The sequence below is a fragment of the Synchiropus splendidus genome, chromosome 7 (genome assembly GCF_027744825.2).
Source record: "Synchiropus splendidus isolate RoL2022-P1 chromosome 7, RoL_Sspl_1.0, whole genome shotgun sequence".
NCBI classification, from domain to species: Eukaryota; Metazoa; Chordata; class Actinopteri; order Syngnathiformes; family Callionymidae; genus Synchiropus; species Synchiropus splendidus.
In genome coordinates, this window is record NC_071340.1 from 8,814,780 (window position 1) to 8,838,737 (window position 23,958).

At 41.3% G+C, this 23,958-nt stretch overlaps 1 protein-coding gene and 1 non-coding gene across 2 annotated transcripts in view; one reads left to right on the forward strand and one right to left on the reverse strand.

The window, feature by feature from the left end:
* Positions 1-6,096: 6,096 nt before the first annotated feature.
* The window catches only part of commd10 (COMM domain containing 10), a 52,773-nt gene continuing 34,911 nt past the window's right edge, over positions 6,097-23,958 (reverse strand). Inside the window, exons 6-7 of the mRNA XM_053870928.1 lie at positions 7,216-7,275; positions 6,097-6,983 (exon numbers count right to left, since the gene is read on the reverse strand). Coding sequence (XP_053726903.1) covers positions 6,945-6,983; positions 7,216-7,275 — 99 coding nt within the window. The 3' untranslated portion in view covers positions 6,097-6,944. The remainder of the gene's footprint in view (positions 6,984-7,215; positions 7,276-23,958) is intronic.
* On the forward strand, positions 10,897-10,969 carry trnaf-gaa (transfer RNA phenylalanine (anticodon GAA)). Its single transcript has one exon. It is a non-coding gene; the product is annotated as a tRNA-Phe (tRNA).

Consider the following 23,958-nt stretch of genomic DNA (forward strand, 5'->3'; position numbering starts at 1 on the left):
AAAGTCATAAACCAAGTAACGCTCTGTCCCAGACTCGCCTCATCCCTGTCCCAGCTCCAGCCCACAACAGGACATCAAACCCTGGAGTGAGCGCTCCAGCCTCGGAGGTGTGGAGAGCGAGCACCTCCCCTGTGACACTCTACCACGGTCCAGTGTGGAGACAGGAAAGGTTTTACACCTCAATATGAAGAAAAAACAGTCAGTAAATGTAGCTAATGGGACACATCTGCATACAGAGGCTGCGTTATACATAATAACAAAGCGTGTCGTGGGTCAGCTGATCGGTCAGCGCATGTTTCCGGTCCGCTTTTTTGGGGGCGTTCGAGTTCTGGATTTTCGTTCAATATCGGAAGCAAAAAAAATCTCAAAATTTTAGTTCGAAGTCCGAAACGTTTGAAAACCGAGTTACCACTGTATTGTATATCAAATGAAGTTAACTTTTTAAGCTTGTTGTTTTTGCAAGATTCCAAAACCTTCACTAAGTTCAACTGGAAATTAGGATTTGGGGATCTGAAGATGTTTTGCTTACCATGTCCCCTAGGGGGCTCTGTGTTATGCAGCATGTAGATTGCACACGTTCATTCACACACCATGTAGTTGTGTCCCCCAATTGACAGGCAATCTGTCTGATCAGCAACAAGTCACGCCATGGCTGGTGCACGCACTTTTTTCTGGTTTGTGTTAATGTTGCAGTGGTTTTGTTTTTGCATTTGTCAACCTATTTTTGTGGTGCGTGACTATTTAAGTGACATGAAAGGAAGCATGCATAATGAATAGAGCGCCATCTCCCAGGTTAACCCTTACCCCAACCACCGTCTTTCTTTTACAAGAAACCCTGTGTACGACGGGAGGAAATGCAGCCGAAGGTGAGCATGTGCGTCATTTGAAAGTCCCATTGTCAACATGCAACACAGACAAATGACATCTGTGTCACTCTTGGATGTGTCAACTTTAAATCCCTGTTTGTCTCCCGAGGAAGACTGTGTTGACAATGCGTCTTAATTGGTCAAATCTGTCGCTCTTTGTTGAGGCGGGCGCTGACGTGTGAGCTCCTCCAAGCCTGTCTGTTTCCTGTGGTGCCCAGGTGAATTCCAGAATAATATCGCCCCCTGCAGTCCAATAAAAAACTCATTTGAACTACACTGTTACAGAAATGTGTGAAATGTTTTGAACTCTGATTTTGAAACTACAGAGCAATAATATCGGGTGGAAACCACAATATCGCATCGGGAAATGAGCTGCTAGGCAGAGGTCCGCGCTCTCTAAGTGTAAAAATGTAAAAATTAGAGGTGGGATTTGATTTTAAAAATTCATCTAGTTAATTTGAGAATTTGTGATTAATTCATCTCAGTTAATCGCAGTTTAATGGTGTAAGAATATTTGCCACAAGAAGCCACATTTTTCAATTGGAATGAATTTGGTATATTAGTGAAGCTAATGATGGACCCATACATACATTGCAACAACAAAATATTGTTTATTTTGCATCAGTTTGACAATAGCACAATAAATCACCATGGTGGCTATATTGAAGTTTTTATATCACTTCATTTAAACTAAAGCTCTTCTAATGTCTTGAAACTACATCGAAGTGGCGACCTTTCACAACATCACATATGCAGCGTTCTTCATGCGCAAAGTCGTAGAGTAGATCTCGCTGACAAATCAGATGTTTAGTTTTAGATTTACACATACATTACCTCAATGTTCCCATCTGCCTCCTAAACACATAAAGTCATCCGCTCGACAATAAAAGGGGGGGAAAAAAAGGATTAGATGACAGCCGAGAGATGAAAGACGGAAAAGACGGGATGCATTATCCATACAGGTTTGAGTACTGCAGCACTCTTTGGATTGTTCCTTCCTTTTGTGTGCTTGAGAAGCCATCTATGGAGGTCTGCCCTCCTCACGTCAGTCCGGCTCAGGCACAGACACACACGGAGGTAAGTCCATTAGACAGTCACTTAAAGAGCTGGAGAGTCGCTGTGCCCCCTGGCTTGCCTCTGTACAAAACACACACTGCACTTTAGGTGTGTATAATTGTGTTATGTCCAGCCAAAGTTATCTTGCCTCGTCACACACACCAGCGCACACACAGTTTTGACAAGAACACGCAGGGGGCACCGCTCTCCAGACATAAATACACTCTCACGTACACACTGGTCCCCGCCTCGCGCTTTCTCGGGGACCTCGTGTGCCACCGGTCCACCCGATCGCACTGTGACTTTCAGTGTGTGAGTCGCTCTTAATTCCAGACCAACATCTCTGCCTGGCCTCGCCATCTGCTCGCCACACTGCGAAACATGGCGCTCCCACTGGCTGCGGGCCGTTTGACACAGCAACAAAAATTTTAATTCCTTTCTTGGATACGGAAATGGATCTGAAAGTTGAGTCTGCGCACCAGAGTTATTATTGCACAATTAAACAGTCCAAATATGTTGCAATGTGCTGCAGCAACACATGTCTCTCGGATAATTTTAGCCTTTCTTATGGCGGAAGGATTCATGTCGCAAATGGAGCTGGGAATTTATCTGTTTCACGAGTTGTTTTTGGATTGTTTTCATCCACATTTCTATGTGAATCATCACATTAAGATTAGGGACGCCACCTGCTTGGTTCCTACTTGAAGAGCGTCATTGAAAATGTGGCACAGTGGAAATGGAGTTGGGATGAACCACTTTACGGGCCTGATGGAGCAAAACGGATGTGAAAGACTTCAACAGCAGGTGATAAAATTTCAGACCTCTCACATTAGAGTGGTAATGGCGCAGACCTCAAGTTATTATTTCATCCTGATTTCTGCTCTGTTTTTATGTCATAAGCTTTACCAAGCTTGTGCTCCTGGGTAGCAGCCTCAAAAAGAGAGGCCAAGACTCTCCCTAGAAACTTCCTCCCCGCTCCTGCTGTTCACAAGCAAAGTGTGACATCAACTGGTTATCTTGAAGGGGAGTTCCCTTATGAGTCCTGGTGATGGAGAACCTCGCCCCATCACCAAGGTAGTGTCGAGACGTCTGACAGAGAAAACTCATTTGGCCAAGTCACCTTCTTCTCTCAGACAGGCAGGGATTGGGAATAGAGATTAACTTTTGGGCTCAGCTCATCCTTTATCAGCACCACATGGCGCTCCCACTGGCGGCGGGCCGTTTCCCTTGGCCCAACGTGTCAAATGACCAAATATACCTGAACTGCCCCGTCGGCAGGAACTGACGCTCGCCTGAGGCTGTGATTCTGCCTGCGGCTCCTGGTGACCCACAACGTTCAACGGATGTGCGTGGGCCTGGGCATTATGGGGAAAAGTAGAAGTCACTATTAAAACATTTTTTTCTATATCACTTTATCTGGATTGTTCTCTACTTTTTTTAAAGATGTCTCTGAGGCATCTTTAATGGAAAACTATCGAAATTACAATTGGAATTACATAGAAAAAGTGTGGACACAATATAGAAAAAAGATTTTTAAATCTACACGCAGAAGTAGAAAAATATAAGAGTATAACAACAAAGCAATAAACCTTTGGTGGCCAATAAGGAGTTGTCAAGTCGTGGCGAGTCAAAAAATTGAGATTGTCCAAAATGATCCCACAACTATTAAAAATGAGGTCCAGTAATTGCCCAGCCTGAGACGTGTGTGTGTGTTGCGGCTCCACGGCTGACACACAACCAATCTTGTGAACATGGCAAGTACCACTAGTAGTGTCAGTAGCAGTGTTGTTCTCCACCAGAGATGATATGCAAGGCTCCTATTTTTTGTCACTGCCGGAATACAAACGCACAAATTCAGTACAGCAGCTTTGTGAAGGAAGTACAGCACGGTAACAAAATAAAAGTACCTGGTATTACCAAGTCCACCTCGAGGCAACTATTGACTTTTGGTATTTATATAAACTGAGACTGACACATGATTATGTGAGTTCAGGATCTGTGGGATGCACAAACCGGTGACGCCTTCCATAACGCATATAGACGGGGTGACCATTGATCAAAAGAGCGTGACTGCTACCTCAATAAAAGGAGAAGAATTCAGTTCATTGTCGAACCTTGGATTTAAGCATGAGTAGTGTGAGTTTGGGGAAAGCTTACCACCTTATCACCTGAACCCCAACAAACCATGTTTTGTCAGGGTTGCACTTGTGGAGTGAACACAACAGCTGTAATAAGCTGACTGATCTCCACATTGGACCACACATGCAAGTCTTGTTGTCCTGAAAAAGTAAATCGTCAAAATACATGTAAATGCATCAAAGGGCATGTGGGGTGTTTCTGTGCTGTGGGGGAACAAGCTAACGCTGACCTCCATATGCACCGACTCCAAAGTATTCTCAGGCCAGAAGCTGCAAAATTTTTTCCGCAGGACCAACTTCTTTTCGGATGTGTCCAGCATTTCAGTGCTATTTAAATCAGATCCCACACCTACTGGCTCCGACCATCAAAGGCGAGGCAGAGGTTTCACTTCCACCTGTCGAAACTCAGAGCTCAGACTTCCATATCTAATGAATAAAGTGGGGTGTCTTTTTCACATGAGGAACAAGAAACCACAGCGCAGTACCAGAACTCCAGCTACACTGCAAAACAGTACATACACCGTGGATGAACGAGAACCGACATAAAAGAGATTTATCTGTATTTTCATCCATTTTCATTTAATAAAAAAACTCGTTTTGAATCACATTATTTATAATTTTCTTTTTTTGGTTCAGGTATTTCCACCCACCCATCTTCTCTGTCTGCACGATCATCTGTCCACCTTTACCTTTACCTCTTATTTCTATGATTCTGTCCATGTGTGAGTCTATCCATCCACCTATATATCAAGCTGTTACAATTCAGCTGTCCCTCGGTCTGTCTGTCTCTTCACCTGCGCTGTCAGTCTCACTATCCACCTGCATTTATCAGTCTGCCCACTTATGTATCAGTTAGTTTGGCCTTTTCATCTGTCTCTCCTCACTGTCTGGTCGCTTCCATATTTGACTCTATTCTGTGACTGTATTCTTCCATCAATCTATCTGCCTATCCAATGTTCCTGGCAACTTTTCTATCTTTAATGTCTGGAACTCATTCTCTTCCAGTTGTCTGTAAAACCTTGCCCTTTTTTTTCTTGACTACTTTCATCCATCGATGCCCTGACTGCTTTTCCCTAACCACCTAAATCGACTGTCCTGTAACCAAAAATAAAGCAACACTCAGGTACACTGTGTTGCTTGACAAAAAAACTTTTTCGCCAACGAAGCAAGTTCAAGCTGTGAAACAGGTTGAAAATGCGAAGAGCAAAACTGTAATATTGCAAATGCTGATGTTTTTAAAGGAGGAACTGGGAAACCACTGAGGACAGATGTGTGAATAAGGACGTGGCCGCACACCCACAGTGCTGGTGAGCCTCCAAGAACTCCCATCTGTTGAACCAGCAGTCCAGGTGACCAACTAATGAGAAATAATGAGGCTTCACTAAACAACAACAGCTTGGATGGACAGCTCCACCACCACACACACGCTAGTGCAGTGGCACCACCACCAGCTCACTTGCTCAACAGTTTTGTTTTCATTCACAGGGATTTTGAATTTTCATGAAGGGGGGCTTGTTTTGAAATACGCCCCCATTTTACATGAGGCAAACTGAGAAAGATACTAGTCAGTCACCAGTAGACTTTTGATATTACAAACATAAACAATGACCAAACTATTTCTCAACCACTTACATCCTATAGTGTCATTCCATTCTGACCTCAACCACCATTTTTCCATCTTTTACCTAGTTACCCTCTTGTCACAATTAAAGTGCAAAACTCCATCAAGCCCCTTCACACCCATAATATATGTTCTCCCCCCTCAGGTGGCAGAACTCGCTCACATTTTCAACATTCATTTTGTTTTCAAAATATTATCAGTATTTCCTAAAAAATTCATTGAAATCTTTTCATCACATTGAAGTACAGACTGTCGGATAAACACAGAGAGAAGGGGAAATGAAAGAAGAAGATGGGTGTGACAGGGAGGACGCACAATATAGCGGCAAGTCATCGGAGGAGGATGACTTGCCGCACACAGGAAATGTCAGAAGGCAAAGAAGACTATCTATTCTGATCTGAAATGGCAAGCACAAACATCTCAAGAGTTTTTTTTCACAAACTGAGTCTGAGTCAACATCACCTGATAAATGTCAAGTTAGTTGCAAGACCAATATGGAACTATAAATGTATACTGCAGCTTTTGTTTAATTAACAAAAACAAAACATTACACAAATCCAAAGTACAAAAGCCTTTATTTAGTAGTTAACAGGGAGTTCAGTCATTCAATATGTTTTGAAACATTGAAAAAAGAGAAGTACAATTATGTTTTGTTTGTTGTATTATCATATTATCGGAGTAAAAATACAGACTGTAGAAAAAAAAAAGGCGAGCTAGAAGGATTCATCAGCTCCATGCAGTGTTGTTTTGTGTGAGTATAATAAAGTCTGAGCATATCAAACACAAATGCAGAAACATACAGAGTGATGCAATGAAATGCAAAACTTGGTGCCTAGTAAAACTGAAAATTTTGTCATTTTTTTGTCAATTTATCATGCTGAAAAATACCATAATAGACAATGGATTTACAAACAGAATCTCCAACTTTTCAAAGGCTGCTGTAACCATGAAACCATGGCAACCTGAACACAGCATCACCTGAAACAGGTTGCATCACAATAGACTCACAAAAAGCTAATTGCATTTTCACTTTATCAAAACACTGAATGAACTCATGACGTGCCGATTTTGTTTTCATGGTTAATGTGTGGAAACACACTACATACTTGAGAGGTTTGACATTTGTGTCGGGCGTAACTCACTTGTACGGACCAAACTCCTGAATGACATAGTTTGGGAAAGGAGAAAACCTTTTGAATGACTTTCAAATGAAAAGCAAACACAAACTGAGTCTGGGAGACGTGTGTCAGGAAAAAGGCATCATCAGGTGAGAGAATCCAATTGGCCTTGTACAATCTCAAGCTGGAAAGAGAAAAGGAAGGGTTGAGTGACACGCACAAACAAATAGAAGACACAGAAGTCAAATAGAGATGAAGAAAGAGCTCGAGCCATGTAATGAATAAAAAAATGAGGCAGACAGAAAGGCAGATGGGTTTTGTCAGGTAGCATCTGCCAATCGCATGAATTCTAAACCTGGTATTAAGACAGACAAGGAGGGCGGGAAATATGCAACATGACACACACACACACAGACCTTGTTGTAGAAGTCGAGCAGCTCCGGGTGGGTGAACTCCACAAAGACGTTCTCCTGTACCTACACGGAAGAAGAGGTGGAGGAAATTGAAAACTAAACCAAAGTTTAGCCAGGAACAAAAACATTTCAGAGCATCAATGAGATGAGAACCCTTTCATCTGTCGGCCTGGTGTTTTCTGAAAGCCCTCATCAATTATTAGTCGGCTCTGGATGCTGCTCTAAAAATAAAGTTGCCTTTGTGTGAGGAAATCATTGTCGGTGCGGGCACATATCTTTCATGTAAACCCCCCATATGTTTTATTACCTTTCTCCGCTAATACCCCCCCTCTTTTTAATGAATGAAGTATCACATGGGCGGATCCTGCGCGTCAAACCCGACTGTCGTCTCATGTGGCCCAGTGGGAACAGGCGTTGGCCTCCCCTGCACAAGATGCTTTATTTCTTTCCAGACAACCTTGTTGAGACACTTCAGACAGAGACGCAAAACTAAATACAACAATCGGCTGGCTGCTTTCATAGCTACCATCACTCCATCCAAAAACAAGTTTGGAGAGTAATCCACCCCCATGAGTGGGTTTATCAAAAGCCATCTCCGAGAAAAGGGCTAGCCTACTTGAAAAGGCTTTGTGTGAAGCTCAGGAGTCGATGTTGTCACAAGGCAACGCAGATAGCGAAGCAAATACAAAAGAAGCAGGAGAAAATAGAACCCAAAGCCAGTTAAAACTGTTGACAGTCAAGTGGAATCCGAGCCACAGCGCTCCAGGCGAACTGCTGGTTGAGTGGGTAGGTGGATGGTGACGAAGTGTCACAGCAAATTAATGACAGAGATGTTAATTGTGGGCAACGTGAAAAGCCCACAGAGACAAACATGGAGGCAAATGGGATGTAGGACACACTTGTTATGACGAGGGCTTTGGCAAGATTACATCAGACGGCTTGGAACAGGTTTTCAGGAAGTCAGTGCATAATAACAGGTAAAACTGTCCTCATCCTTCATGTGTGTTTGTCATGGCCAAGAAGGAAAATATTGCAGTAATGCTAAATTGTTTTAATTGGACTGAAGAATAGTTTGCATTAAAACCATAAAGAAATAGGCGAGAAAAAAAAGAGATGAATGGAAAAGTGAACACAACAAAATGTCAGTCAAATAAATAAATAAATAAATGAGCAGGCAAGCAAATACAGAGCGAGAAATAAAAGTTATATCTGGAAAAAAAAGATGCTGCCATCTGAAGTTGATGAAAATAAGCTGTAATAAAGTTAGGAGAAGATGTGCTTAACATTTCAAATCCAAACCACCCTCGATAAGTCTTGTTTTTCAGTCAGTGGAATCTGTGTTGCCAAATATATCAACAATTTAAGAGTTAAAAATACAGCTGGATCATTGTCATCGTTTGTTCTCCGATAATTATAAGGCACCTCAGAAATTTTATGGATACATACAATGAAACTCCATTCAGATACAATGTTGTATACGATGAAAGAAGACACATATTAAAAATATGAATGTACAAGGATATTCTAATACACAAATGCAGACTCGTTCACACTGTCATAGGTAAAAATTAAGCTGCTATTTGAGGGAGAAGTGCAAGAAAAAGGCAAGAAAGAATGAATCACATTATGGAGAGTCCAAATTTGAAATTCCAAAAGAGAAAATAAAAAATACTGATATTGCAAGAGCAGAGGAACTGATTATTGAGTCGACCAAACAGAGGCTATTTCTTCACGGCTGCTGCTGCTTCCAACAAAACTCCAAACAAAACTTACAATAAAAAAATCCTGGCTTTAAAAAGAGACAGCAGAAAACAAAAACACTATTGGGATGAGAAGTTTAAAGTCCACGCTGATGTTGTTGTGTAGCGAATGCAAGACAGCAAAAGTAAACAAACGCTGATGGCACAACTGAGCTGTCTCAGTTTCCCTCCAACACAGGTGAGGTGTGGAACTGGCAAGTCGGATTCGGTGCAGTGCTGATCAGAACTACGTGAGAGAATCCAGCAGTGGCATCAAACCACTTCCTGGCTCGCACACAGGGGTGGACCATGAAAGACTTTTGTGATTACGTGAAAGTGAGATTGACAGCCTGCCCTGACGAGAGTTTTCCAGGCACTGCAGGGAGCGCAGACAGATGCAGTTGAATTTCGACTTTGTAGAAAATGAATAATGATGTGCTAAAGTGTGTGTGTGTGTGTCAATACATGGGTGCACGCTTGTGCGTGTCTGGCCCATCCCATTGTTCCTCAGGGCTTTGATTTTGCCAAGCAAGAGCCCAACAACACACTCTGACAGATCTGGGCTAACACTAATGGGGATAGGACGCATCAACCTCATCATCACAACCTTATATGCTACACACACACACACTTATTGCCAGCATCTAAGCCACATTATCGCCTCCATGTGAAGATGTGGAAGACAGGATTAGGTGACAACGACAGTTTCCACGAGCATGTAAAAGTAAATATAGGCTATGCACTGTGGGATTCTCATCAGATGTCATTAGACAGAAAGCCAGCGCCACCAGGAAATGTCCCACTTCTAAATCCTCAGTTGCTGTAAAACATTATCTCGGTGAAAGCATTTTCATATGTTACAGACGTCCACATGCTGTAAGTCAAGGAAGCATATCATGAAAGAGAAATTGGGATTAGACTTGCATTTACATCAATGGTCAACCTGACTGTTATGTTTGTTGAGATACAGTATATACAGCTCTTTGACTTGATATTTTATTAAACCTTATGACTTATAAATCTTATTTATACGTCAACATGTCATTTCCATCTCCTCTCCTGCGCTGACAGCCAACCAGACCTATAGACACACCTGGCACTCAGTGTACTGAAGTGCCCAAACACCAATTTAGTATTATATAAAGCTGTTGCACCCTCGGGTCTCAGCTCCAGTCTCAGTCCTCTGTGCTACAACATTACATTTGCTGACTTCTGCGGGTGAAGTGGACTCTGAATGACAGCGGTAACAAGTGGGCACACCAACACATGCCCAAAACCTCACCACTATATTAGCAGAAACGTCAAAACAAAGGTCAATACACCGGAAGGATATCATCATAATGAATAAAACACAGCAACGTTTTCATTATGGCCTGACAGTCATTTTTAGCGTGACAGTTTGTTGTGTGTGCTATTTGTATTCTACAGAGCTGCTCATAAGGCAAGGGATGGATGCACCCATGGATAAGCGGGATCTGGGAGGTAAAGGTGGAGTATATTGTAATCAGATATTGCAATATACTTATTAAATCAAGAAGCAAAAGATTGTCTTCACAGCCCTGATGGTCCACCTCCCACGTGGCTGGTCATTCATGCCTTCCTGTGAATGAGTTTTATTCCATTTTATTAGCCTTTGAAGTCATTCAGCAGTATAAGATACATTGAACATGCATAGTCAATGTTTCATTCTTTGCATAGTAAATTTGAGATGTTGATATGCATGATAATCTGCAGGTTTCTAGACTATCAACGAAGTGACGACTTAACCCCAACCAGGGAGTAAGGTCTTCCACAACGCTGGTTTCCTGAAAAATCATGAACGCAATGTATGAAATTTGACAAGGAACAAATTCAAAAGATTCAATTCTGGGAATGATCCGGGTCACTGCCTGGATTTTTACTAAGCTCACCTGATAACACCTTTTGCATTCAAACTATTGTGAGTGCCGGAATAGCTCAGTTGGGAGAGCGTTAGACTGAAGCTCTAAAGGTCCCTGGTTCAATCCCGGGTTTCGGCAGTCACATGGGTGCCAAAGTAATTTCATTTCCACCAGGCCACTCGTAGTGTTAGGGGTCTAAACAGTCTTTTTTTGCCTGATGTTTGTTACTCTGTGAAGCAATAGGTGGAGAATGTCCTTTGAATCAATTAGAAAACATTATTCTCCTTGTCACTTTAAGTGCATATAAAACAAATACTTCACCCAAACTCATGGAGGCATAAATATTAATAGCTACTCTGACTAAGTCTGATAGTTCTTATAACAAATATCCCTATTTTGTTGTCAGGTCGAGCAGCAGTTTCTTCTCTTATTACCACAGAGAAGACCTTCCTGGGACTTCCCAGGCTCATCAACACCCACAAAACCAGACAGCCATTTATCATAATGAGCACACGAAAACGGCTGAAAACGGCTTCTTTCTGAGGGTTTCAAATAGTGAAAAGCACAATTAAATGGTGAGGCAGGCCTTCAAAAGCTATTAAAGGATAAAATCAGAACCCAACAACTTTCTATGAGATAAAGAGCAACGACAGAATACATTACCTCAAGACTCAAGTTGTGCTTTTCACATCAAATGTCAGAACAGAGATCCATACTCTGTCAAATAGCAACAACTCCACCACAGTTCCCTAGACTGTCTTGCATGACACGACACACTATAAAACACACATTTGGCTCCTTGGCTTCACTGCACACCCGTTCATAAAAAATGCACCGAGGAATTCTGCAACTTTGGCCCTCAGCTAGCCCGTACGTCAATCACCCTGCCTGCATGTCTGAGAGCCTCTCTGTGTCTGCGCGTCAGTAAGCAGCAAGGGTAGGTGTCATTTGTCGGTTAGCTTAAAATATGCTGTCATTGACTGTCAGGCTGTTGACATTTCTTTTCAACACTTTTGCTCGGTCTTATCTTTCTCATCTTATTCTCCAACAGGACGTCACATGATCATGTAGTTCTATATTCATAGTGGCCTGTGATGAAGTTAGTAGGAAGAAAGTTTCGCAAACACACCCGCATTCTTTACTTTATTTTATCTGGCTTATGAAATCTGCCATTTACCATTGTCCTTTACAGCCAATGAACATTTTCTTTAAACAGGTCATTTCACTTGCTGGTAGCACGTCACAGAAAAGATTGACTTCACAGAGTATTTTTCTTGTTTTTGCTAGGAGGTGCTGACAGTGAGCAAACTGCCTCCTTCACAGTTAATTTATCCCCATTGATAAACGGGGACAGACTTTTTAAGGAAGTCACAGCAATAATGCAGCGTCTCAACTTTTATGTATGCACCAATCCCAAGCATTGCATTTCGAATTGTCTTTAAAAACAAACAGATTCAACAGAGTTGATATACAAATTCCACAACATGTTTTCGTAGCCTGACTTGAGGCAAACACTGCATTCACTATAAGCAGTTGTTTAGTCTTGGTGGCATGTATGTTTGGTCTTCCCATGACCTCTGCAGTCATTGCATGAAAAAACAGCCAATTCTGAGCCGGTGTGCATCGATGCTGAAAGGATGGTGTCATGAACGGGGATCGTCTTGCCCTGTGGCCATCACACTGACAGATCCAGAACTTCAAAACGTCAGGCTTTCACTAAATGCCCGTTGACTAAACAAATAGGATCTGTCAAACCTGAACACTAGAAACTGTCAATCACCTCCTGTATTTGCAACAAAAAAACGTGCATTGGGGCAACATGGGAAGGTGTCAGGATGCACACAGAAAGGACCCAAGCAATTTACCATATCAGGAATAAACATTAGTTATACATGAATTCTCTCAGAATTGATGCTTTCTAGTATTTTTCACATTTTGACGGGAGGCAATTATGTGACATCACATACGTTTCTGAGCTCAAGCACCTCTCTTCTCTCTTGAAGGCATCATGGATGAGATTAGAAACACGCCAAGGACTCGCTCCGGGATGCACGCAGCTCATGCTAACATGGTTCGAGTAAGTAAAAACATGAGCACTCTTTGTCACATCCCACGGTCACCACCTTGACTATACAATTTTCTGCTGGAAGCTCTGAAGTGCATTTTACTTATTTTTTATTTTTATACGCATCACTTATTTATTATTTATCGAATATGTGTACATACGATTGAAGAATGAAGACATTAAAATTGCAATAATCAATACTAACAAATTGCATGAGTAAGAGAATCGGCACCGACTTATAGGAAAAAATAAACAAATTGGTACAGTCCTACAAGATCATACTGTACATATTTATCATTACTATGCAATAGTTTGCTGCAACTGCCGCCTAAATATGAATAGCATATGAGAATTGGGCTCAAGACACAGGGAGAGTATTCCATTTCCTCAGGCGCAAAACATATTACTCGTATGTATGTTAAACTGCACCAATATATGTGTGTGAGAACGTGTACGTTTAAAATACACATGATTCTTGGATATACAAGATATCACACCGCCAGTGTATATATGGTACTTTTGCTTTAGCAGGCTGTTTTTGTTTTGTTGACTTTTCAGCCAAATGATGTAACTGCTACATTATGTCACAAGATACATGTGTTACAGTATCGACAGTCTGTATTGCTGCAGGCCAGGTTAAGTCTGACCAATACATGTCTGAACTATACATGACCATGCCGGTGATCAGAGGAGCCGTTGTGTGCATATTGGCCGCCATGCTTCGGTCAGTCTGCCCCAGGGCAGCTGTGGCTACAGGTGTATCTTACCACCAATGGTGTGACTGAGGTGTGAATGAATAATGATTTCTGTAAAGTACTTTGGGTGCCTTGAAAACGCTGTATAAATCTAAGCTATTGTTATTATTATAAATTCAACATCCACTGTTTTATTGGCAATAATAATTCCCAACTATCCCACAAATGTAGAGAGAGATGAATGTTGGATAAATTCAGACGCAATATTGCAGGCGAAACATGGAAAACAATTGGTGACACTTTGTGACAAAAAGAAAGCGTACACACACAAAGAATCACAAGCTGCAGGCAACACAGATTCAGTGTTGCCAGTCCGTGACCTCTATCACGTCGCAGGCTTCACGCTGCTTCACAATGACTGGCCTTAGGCTGCACCAGCCAGGAAGGTCTGTCTTTCCTGAGGTGAGAGCGTCTCTATATCTTCCAGTCATGTCTTTGGCTCTGAAAATCGCTTAGGTGCTTCCTGATCTATTCAGTCCCACAATTTTGCTTCTGCCTTTTCATAAACAGGCTATCAGTAGAGAGCCCTCCACCCGTAGGCCAGCTGTGGAACTGACATTTGTTAGGAGCTGGCAAAACCTGCAGTCTCCCGACAAGCCTCCATATCCCCACAAGAATAGAAGGAACCAATTAGAGGAAGAACCAAGCATATGTCTGTGTGCTTCAAAAAGACAAGGCCACAAACAAACACCAAAACACAGACAGCAGGTGTGTTGGCTTGGGTAGGGGGGCTCTCAGTCAAAGCAACAATATTACCTCTTATTTGACAACACTACCTGCTGCTGAGAGGCTGCTGCTACAAAAGCAGAAGATAATAAGCTATGAACATGAAGCCCCTTTATTCAAGTCATTAAACACGCCGGAACATTGTGCACAATGCGGTTGGAGCGCAAACTCATATGGCACCATGATGGGGTCTTAATATCCCAAACCAGCAGGTAATAGCAGGGCCAAACAAATAACTTCCTGTGTTGCTGACCGACAGGACCAACCACAATTTTGCCTTTTGGTTTCGACTCTGACGTCTGTACTTGTATTGTTAGACCTGTTTGTGTAAGTGTGTGTATTTATATGTCCTTGTTGAATCTACCTACCAAATTAGAATCCACCCCATCCTGTACTGTGGTTGAGGACCACGACGGTGCGATTTGACTGTCACCAGAGAGCAGCGCTCCCACATCCACCTACCTCACTTGCATATGTCCGGACACATCACAGTATGGCCGCACAATTAGACCGACTGACCATAATCCATGTTGGAACACCAAGATATAAAATCTGAAGTTGAAAGTTTGTGAACGTTGCTTACACATACATCAAACAGAGATCGGATATCACGTCGATAGCAACCCAATTTATGTCACTAAACTTTTTTTTTTTTTTTTCTGCTGCAAAACATGTTTGGAACTCCAAAAAAATAAAGGGACCGGGTGAAGAGTTCCCTTCACTGTGGGTCATATGTCAGGTCATTGGATTCCCCAGTTAATGAAATTTAAGAATAATAAAGAATCTCTTTGTGAAACGCAACACAAAGGCTGCTTGTTTTGGTTGTGAAGCACTGTCTTGTGCCCACAACTTCCCACCCAACGGACAAATAAACCCACATCCACGCACCATCACTCTTCTTTTCTCTATGTATCGCTCCTGTGCTCTCATAATCAGCTAGTTCTGTATAGGTGGACATGGGAAAGGTTTTCACACGCCTTTTTCCCTTGAGCCCATTCAGTACAGTACACAGCACGACAGTACGTACACACAAAGCCGGGAATTGTTGCCGCCAACAGGGAGAATGACAGCAAGGCAGGGAGGTTTGGGCCAAAGGAGCCTTCAGGCAGGGACAGACACACCATGAGACACATTTTTTTGCTCTCCAGAAGCACCATTTTAAGCTTTCATGAGGATGACAAACATTTGTAAAAGTCAACGTAGACCAAATGGGGGATTTCATGGAGATCTGATGTCACATCAAAGCTTTTGATGCTCAGCGTTTAACAAACTGTCCACTTTTGAAATGGCTTTTACAGTTTTGAAGATGTAGAACAGACTATGCTGTTTTTTATTTTTACATTTACTACATCACATAATTGTAATTTCAGGGTTTTTTTTTCATCACGTTAATGAAATAAGGCTGCCACAACTTACATTCTTCTTTTATAGCTCATTGACTGGATAGTAAACCACAGTTAACAGGCCATATATGTTGAGTTAGAACTCATATTTATACATTAATAGTAAGATTTGACTGTCCAGCAGAATCCTCTGGAGAACCTGACATTGGTCAAAAGAAATCAGAACAGAGAGAAGTGATGAAACACAAGAAAAGAAGTGAGGAGTGTCTTCACCGTTTTTATAAGCTCCGTTATATTCACGATTCATCACCAAGTTGTCACAGCAAGTAACACTTGGCTCAGAGGATGTAGCTTCATTGCTTTGTCGGGCTGAGCAACGATCCTTTATGTATGGCTGAACAGTCTCTCAGTCTCTGAGTACTTTAAAACCTGAGGAAACAGGTCATTAAAATGTTTATTTTCAGTTTAATTAGAGATAAGTCTTTTCCTAGGTCAGGTCCAAACAGCCTCTCTCGTGGCTCAGCCAATCGCAGCATGAAGAAACTCACACACATCATGACATGTACCAAAAAAGTTGTTCCATTTTTAATGAGCGAATCTGGGACACTTTCTTCATCTTTTAGAGGCCTCAGAGGCACGAGCTGATGTTTGACATCAGAGTCATCCCCAACCGCTGCTTACATAATTCACATATTTTGTACGGGAAATTTTAAATTTGAAGCGAGACGCATCATTCAACAATGCTCACCTCCTAACAGGAAGGAGAAAGGCTGATAAGTGATGAATATATTAAGCACTACAAGGACTCTTATCGGATTTCAGCAAACCACCAGAGTGAAGTAGCAGAAGAAGCCATTAAGTTTGCAGACATCAAAGCGGCCCCCCACCACCACCACATAAGCCTGACAATATACATCTGACAAGCTGGAGAGGTTTCACAACTGTTTAATTGATGAATCAAATTGAAAAAACTGAAGAGAAGTCCCCACTGAGTCATTAAACTCAAGCGCTCCCAAAGAGCTCGGGATGAGATGTCTCTTCATCACAGTGGGAGGAACAGGAAGTTGACTGCCAACATCACTTCGGTCATTTAGGCTGCAGAATGTATAAAATTACCTTGACAGCAATAGTTAGCCATTAAAATCTAAACATAAATGTCTAAAGCTCAGCCTTAAATCACAGGTTTTGAGTAGCCTGCTTCTGTTCCTCAGTTAGATTTACTGACATTTCCTCAAATTTCCAAATATAGCAATGTCCTTTGATGTATGTGAGGAGTGAGCACTCGTGATGGGATTTGTCAACTGAAAGGACTTGACATTGTGATGAAGCAACATTCAGACACAGTCTGCAATAACGCTCAAAAGGAAAAGGCCAGGACTGTCAAAATTCAAAAGCTTGATGAAAACACTCAAAAGCAAAGGCAAATATCAAAAAGCTTAGTGTTTCATGCCTGACCCTTTGGAGGACAAAGGACAAAAACAATGACCAGACACCAGAAGGCTTTAGCGCTGCTTTCCTTTCTCTGACTTCTGAATACATCAAATGGGGGGATTTTCATTTCTGAAAAGTCCTATCTCTGCTTGGCACAGAGCCCTTGATCGACACCAAAAGGGAAAAATGATGAACCTTTGTAATACCTCGCGACAAATAGATCTTTGACACGTTCATTGAACCAGACAAAACCCTCTGTTGAGCTTATAATACATATAAAATGGGTCGTTAAATAGTGTCAGTTCTTGTCCTTGTGCAAGAAGAGCTGTAAACAAAATGAATCCATTGTTCAAGGAGCCAACTGCCACGCAGGAGCCACCCCTGGCTAGAGTCTCAAAGATTATTATATTAGGCATCTTATGTTGTTTGGGGGTAGCAGCAGCTACACAGTAAGTTTACAGTTTGGGGAGTTGAATGAGGCAAATTCAATGTTGGCGTTTGCACTTTGATCCCTGCTGATTTCCAATGCTTGTTTACAGGTTGTGTAGCTAGTGGGTGTCTTATAGTTGTATGAAGAAACGAAAGACTGGGCAGAAGTGATAAATAAACAAAGACAGCTTCTTCAAAATAGAAAGGGGCGAAAGAGTATGTGAGACAAAGAGAGACGCCTCATGATCTAATTTGGTTTCAGAGGGTGAGGGGGAAAACCATAATCCAATTCAGTCATCCACCGTGCAAACCTTCATATGTGGTCTGTGGGAGTGGCAGGGGCTGGGCTGCCCCAGATACATGCCAATGACAAAAAACCCCACAATATCCTTTGATACAAGACTTTGGAAGATATTCAGCTCCAAGCAAAAACGTTCCCGTTTTTAAGCATTATTATCAGCAGCATGTTATGGAGTGAAAGCTATATCAGGAGCAATGCCAAGCTATAATGTGGCGCAAAATATGATTCATTATCTCCGTTAACAGGAATGCTATGTGCATATATTTGACTATATAGAAAATGAGAGCATAAATTAAATGTCTAGAAAATGATTTGCTTAAACTGCACAAGCTATCAGAAATTAAATCTAGATGGGCTTCTGAAGACTACACAATCGTAATATATTCATTGCCGATGTCACGTGCAACATAGCCAAGCTTAACTGAACCAGTGACACCATGTGGACTCCAGCTGACCATTAGAAATGATACGCCCAGGTACTTTTGAGTTGCAAAATTATCTTGTGGAAGTGATGGCCAGAAAGAAAAAGTGAACTTGTGTACTCTCTCTTCATCATTCAACAGTCACCTCTGTTGCTAGTATCACTTCTTGGGTGAGAGAAAAATGGAGCTGGAGCATCAATAATCTTCAAGTCAGGGTGAAGTCTGATGTATTGCTATCTCATTCTCTTTTGGTGCTTATCTAACGCAGAGCACTTTATCTCCCCTATCAGGCTCTTCTACCAAACCAAAATCCAGCTTCAGATAAAGACCAGACCTCGAAGTGTGTGAATGCGCTCCCCGTGCACGTCATTAACATGTTTGTTTATCTTCTGCTGGTCCCTCAGAGGAGCACACAGCCTTGTTAGGAGGGAGAGGAAAACTTTCAAAGTGGAAATAAGGCATACATTTCAGTCTGGTCCCAGGACGACGCACGGCATGGAGCTATTTCCATAATGGTAGCTTAACGTGAGCTAGCCGGCTGAGCGAGGGGCACGTCGCCCTCATTACGGCACTCGCTCAGGAGCAGATTAGCGCTTCATTAACATACAGAGAGAAGAGAACGGAAATAACCGTTCTCCATTTCACAGGCTGGTAAAAGACCAGCGTTGGAGATAAGCACCGGAGAAATGATGGACTCCATTTAGAGAAAGATAAAATTCAATATACCAGCCTCAAATATATTCTATTAACACTTTCAGAAGGTCTGCTGAAATCAAAGTCATGAGTGCTCAGACTCCTCTGTTCCTCACAAGCAGAGGAATTCAGATTTCTATTTCTAGGTTCAAAAGACATACTTATCTAAAGCACAGATTATGACGCAACAATGACACCAACAAATTGTGATTGCAAGGATGTAACTTCCACTTGTACTTCATTTACCTTTTCTTTCAGGTCATACTAAAAAAAAAAGAAAAAAAAAACTTTTCAAACACAAAACGTTAAGCAGAATTACATGGCGTTTGCGGCGTTATTGTTTACTTTGATTTATTTAGCTTTTTTATTTTGCACAAAGTGGTCTGAAGCCAAATTCATCATTTTGCCTGAGGATTCAAGAGTAATAGTGTTGACAACAGAGCACAGCATACAGTATGTGTGGCATATACATGATATATTCTAGTACTGTAAGAAGGTCAAATGCAATTACGCCCCTGGCTCTACATAACCTTGAATGAAAAAAGCCTTGAGTTTGACGTAGCTTTCACCAGATATTCATAACAATTTTAGCACCCTATTAATAGCGTTAATAGTGACAGTCAAAATTAATAAAGGGAAATGGAATTTTATGAATGATTAAATTATGAATCATTTGTTTAGGGCTGCAATGACTACTTGAGACATCATATTTGAAGAGCAAAAGAATGCCATTACCAGTGTCTTCACCTCAGCTTTAGTTTAATGTCCAGTAGAAACTTGGAGGAGCCATGCGAAGCCGAATGATGAGGATGGGACCCTCTCAAGAAGGACTCATTCCCTTCTCATTACAGTTTGAGAAACTATAACTGATAAATGACGTTTCAAAACAACAATTAGATATACAAACGAAAACGACAGTGTAAAAACGTTTAGTACAATTTACATACATTTTTAAATTGTATATTGTCCTTACAGCCAGACATGTTGGCAAGTCATCAACCTGTACACATCCATATGCCACTAATCATTATTGTCTTGTCGACTGTCAAAAAAAATAGCTTGGATTTGCTGAGGAGGTCAGGGTGCTGCAACTAACACTGAAGTTGCATAATATGATCTGTATTTGCCATGGCAGAATGTGATTTACAGCACATTGTTCTATGTGTCACTAGATGGACACTCATCTCTGTTTGCCCATCAAAACCATCTTATCTTCCAATGTCAGTGCACAGATAATACACATTTTTACAAAAGGGGAACCAAGGAAAAACAACTTGAGTTTGCTACAGTAATTTGTCAAAGGAAGAAAAAATAAATCTGAGCTGATTCGTCGACTTTGCTCCAGGAGAAAATGACTGGCCAACAACTGGTGCTGACTGCTGAAGAGCCTATGAGCAAGACACACGGCTCACTAGCTCACTGCCATCATGTTACAGACTTGACCTAAATATCTCATCCAGGCAATTAATGAAGTGCAAATGTATTCAAACACATTTATTTATTTGATTATTTCCAAGCCCAGTGGTATCAAAGAAATGAATATTCATTACATGCGGCTCTGCGATGACAGGGGAAGCTGAATTTGTTGGAGTAGAACAATTTCAGCAAAGTATTAATCTGTTATTAACAATACGGCTTCAGTCACATCAGGCGCTTGTTTTCTATCACGTCAAGGTTTAAATTTCCATGCTCCTTCATGGTTATTACAGTTTCCAACGGCGCTATCACTCATTTCTTTCCTGTACAGGCTTCACTGACTTACTGGCACAGATGGAACAGACAGGCAGGTTTTCATTTGCAACACATGCAACGTCACTAGACCCTTCTTCACCAAGTATTATTTTACTTACTAACTTCAGTGTTGCAATGACCTCTATTTAACCTTTTCACAACTAATTAGTGAATCGTTTCTTCAACAGGCGATGGGAAATACCATGACCTACCCAGGGATGGCCTACATGCAATTTAGATATGTGGACTCTTTCAGGCAAATTTGAACTTTTGAGAAGTGACATTTACACACTTGCCATTTTATTCTGATTGAAAGTGAACTTTTCATGGACAAAGTTGTTGCTTTTCCACCTATATTTATTGCCCTCCTTGAACCCCAAGAGTTCAGGAAATCACAAAAACGAGCTGTTTTGTTCATGACATTACTGTGGCTGCACAGGTGAAATAACGTATAGAGAGCACTTACATGGGCTTTGCTTGCTGTTAAGGAACGATACCTTTCTTTCTTCACTTTGATGTGAGAATGGGGACTTAAAGGTTGGCAAGGTAATAATTACTGATGCGGTTTGAGAAGACTTTTCAGCACTCAGACTAAACAATGAGTCCCGGGGTAATGCGCCTTTTTTCATTCGACAAGGAAAATAAAAGCTATCAAAGCTTCATGAACTCAAAAGCGCTAAATCTTTATAAACCTTACAATTGATTCATTGTATTCTTAGAAATTGCTGTTGTCCATAATTTTACCCGTCATGTTCTGACAGAGTTCTTTTTTCACACATGCTTTAGCAAAATACGCTGCAACCTACTTGAACAAATCAAATCAATTCAATTGCATCAATTCAAAGGTCCAATGACAGAAACAACTGAAATGGGAAAAAGACCATAATGTTCACTTCGACAAAAGTTTTTTTTTTATTTTTTTATTCTGCATATTCAAGTGTACTTGAATTACACAGTCTCACTCGCTGGAAGGCATATGTTGATGTATGGGCATAGCAGCTCCAAGTCACACTGTGACTTCCCCGTGAGACTGTGTTGAAAAAAGATGGTGGTTGGTGTCAGGTGGGACGTTGCGATATGCCTCAGTTCCTCTGACCCAGGCGAGGGTGTGGATCACACATCACGCAGGGAGTGTGACATTGATATTCAGAAGCACTTGTCACTTAATTCATTAGCATGTCAAATGCTATTTATAACCCCTTATGTGGCTGTCCTCCTAAGTGCCGGTGCCATCTGTAAGTTACCATGACTGAAACGCACAGCTGTTTGATAGGCTTTAAATAGCATTGACATGTTGTCATACATAGAACCAAATGAGCACCATCCCATGGCTTACCTAACCCCAATCACCATCTTTTTTCATGAAACAGTCTTACGGGGAAGTCGCATGTGACTTGGAGGCTAGTCACAATGTGACTTGGAGAGGTTCTGCCCAAATGTCAACATACGAGCTCCAGGCGTAAATATGTGATGACTTGAAAATTTCTTTTGAAAAACGGTCTAAGGAGAGGGATCAAGGTCAAAATGTGTTCAAATTGTGCATGTTATAATTCCTTACTTTTCAGACCCTCCTTCATCTGTGATTTTTGTGATTGTAATAAATACAGTATATACCGTTCTTGACTCCAAATGTGAAGGATATCGTCTTAGTCCATCAGAATGTCTGCTATAACAATAAAATACAGTTCTGATTAGACAGTTACAGTAGAACAATTTTCATATTGAAACAACACGCAAAAAAAACAACCAACCATCTGAGACGGTGGTAGAACAGCTATAAGTTGGGTCAAACCACAAACCTCTTTCACAAAAAAAAAGCCAGCACAAAGACCTTGACACCAAAGAGCTTGCGCTTCGGCGTGACAGTCAGCCAGAACGCTCAAAGAATCGTACAGAGCTTTTATGATCAAACCATAGAACTCCTTTTCAGCTCATACCTCTTGAGAATATAGAATTAAATGATGAGGGCCTGAGGAGTGCCAGTAACCGACTTCAAAAAACATTTACATTTGAGCTTTCCATCATATTTAAGCTCCAGTCTGTATTTCACTTGACCTGGGTTCCATTTCTGACCCGTACCATATTCACGACCATCAACTAAGAAGGCCAGTAACATAACGCCACCGTAAGTGTTGTTAACTACATTTTGAGGAGGAAAAATCAATCAGAACCCACTTCAAATCAGAAATTCCCACATACCAACACTACACCTGAGTTAACATTCCAAGACGGCAACAGCGTTGTAAATGTAAATAAAAAGCTGTGCACTCATGTCCTCCTAATGGAATGCTAAAACTGCTCTGAGTGGAGTAGCGTCTACCTTAATTCAAAACTGTTAAGCAAACACAAGTCGGTGCATTTCTTTCAGGCTGTCTTGTCAAAACCGCAATGTGATTTAAATAAACTTTTGCGGGAATTACATCATTCTGAGCCCTCAATTCCAAATTCACAGCAAATGGAGCGCATGATTAGAAGCCAGGCCAAAAGAGGGATGAATTTATGCAGACAGAAAAGTACAGTTCTGAAAGGCAATAGAGGCTACATTTAGGTCAAACAAATCTAGTTTCACAAACTTGAAGCGACTCACTCTGCACCGTCTCAACTACATACATGCATCTGGTTTGCTAATGCGAAAGCCAAATGAGCATTTGCCTGTACAGTTCAACAGTTGCTGCAAGCATGCTCCAACCAAGCAATTTAGTACTGAGCAGCAACTCTCGGATGGAAACATCTGCACGGAACATCTGCAAGATAACATGCAGAATGTAATAAAACATGAAGCACATAGAGTCGAGGCCACAGATCTCAGTATAATGAGCTCCACCTGCAGTTCTGGATCCAGTTACATGTGAAACAATCAACTCTTATTTAACGGCAGCACGTCTCAGGTGTCAGACACGGATATGCTAATTCAGTCAGGGGAAAGAAGACTTTCATTTGTTTTGAATTGTAAAACGTAGCACATCAAACGTGTGCATAAATTAGCATTTGAAATACACGGATTCCTGAGATATCACGCAATCTGACACTAGATATTTGGACAAATATTTTTAACAGGTGAGAGTAATGGCGTGACATAAAACAGTGTAGCTACAATATATTCAGTGTAATGACAGGGCAAAAATGTGATAATGAAAAATGTTAATTTGCTCACACTTAAAACAGAACTTTCATTGAATTAGTCTTCAATTAAAATATTCTTCCATGATTCTATTTCATGATCAATATGTT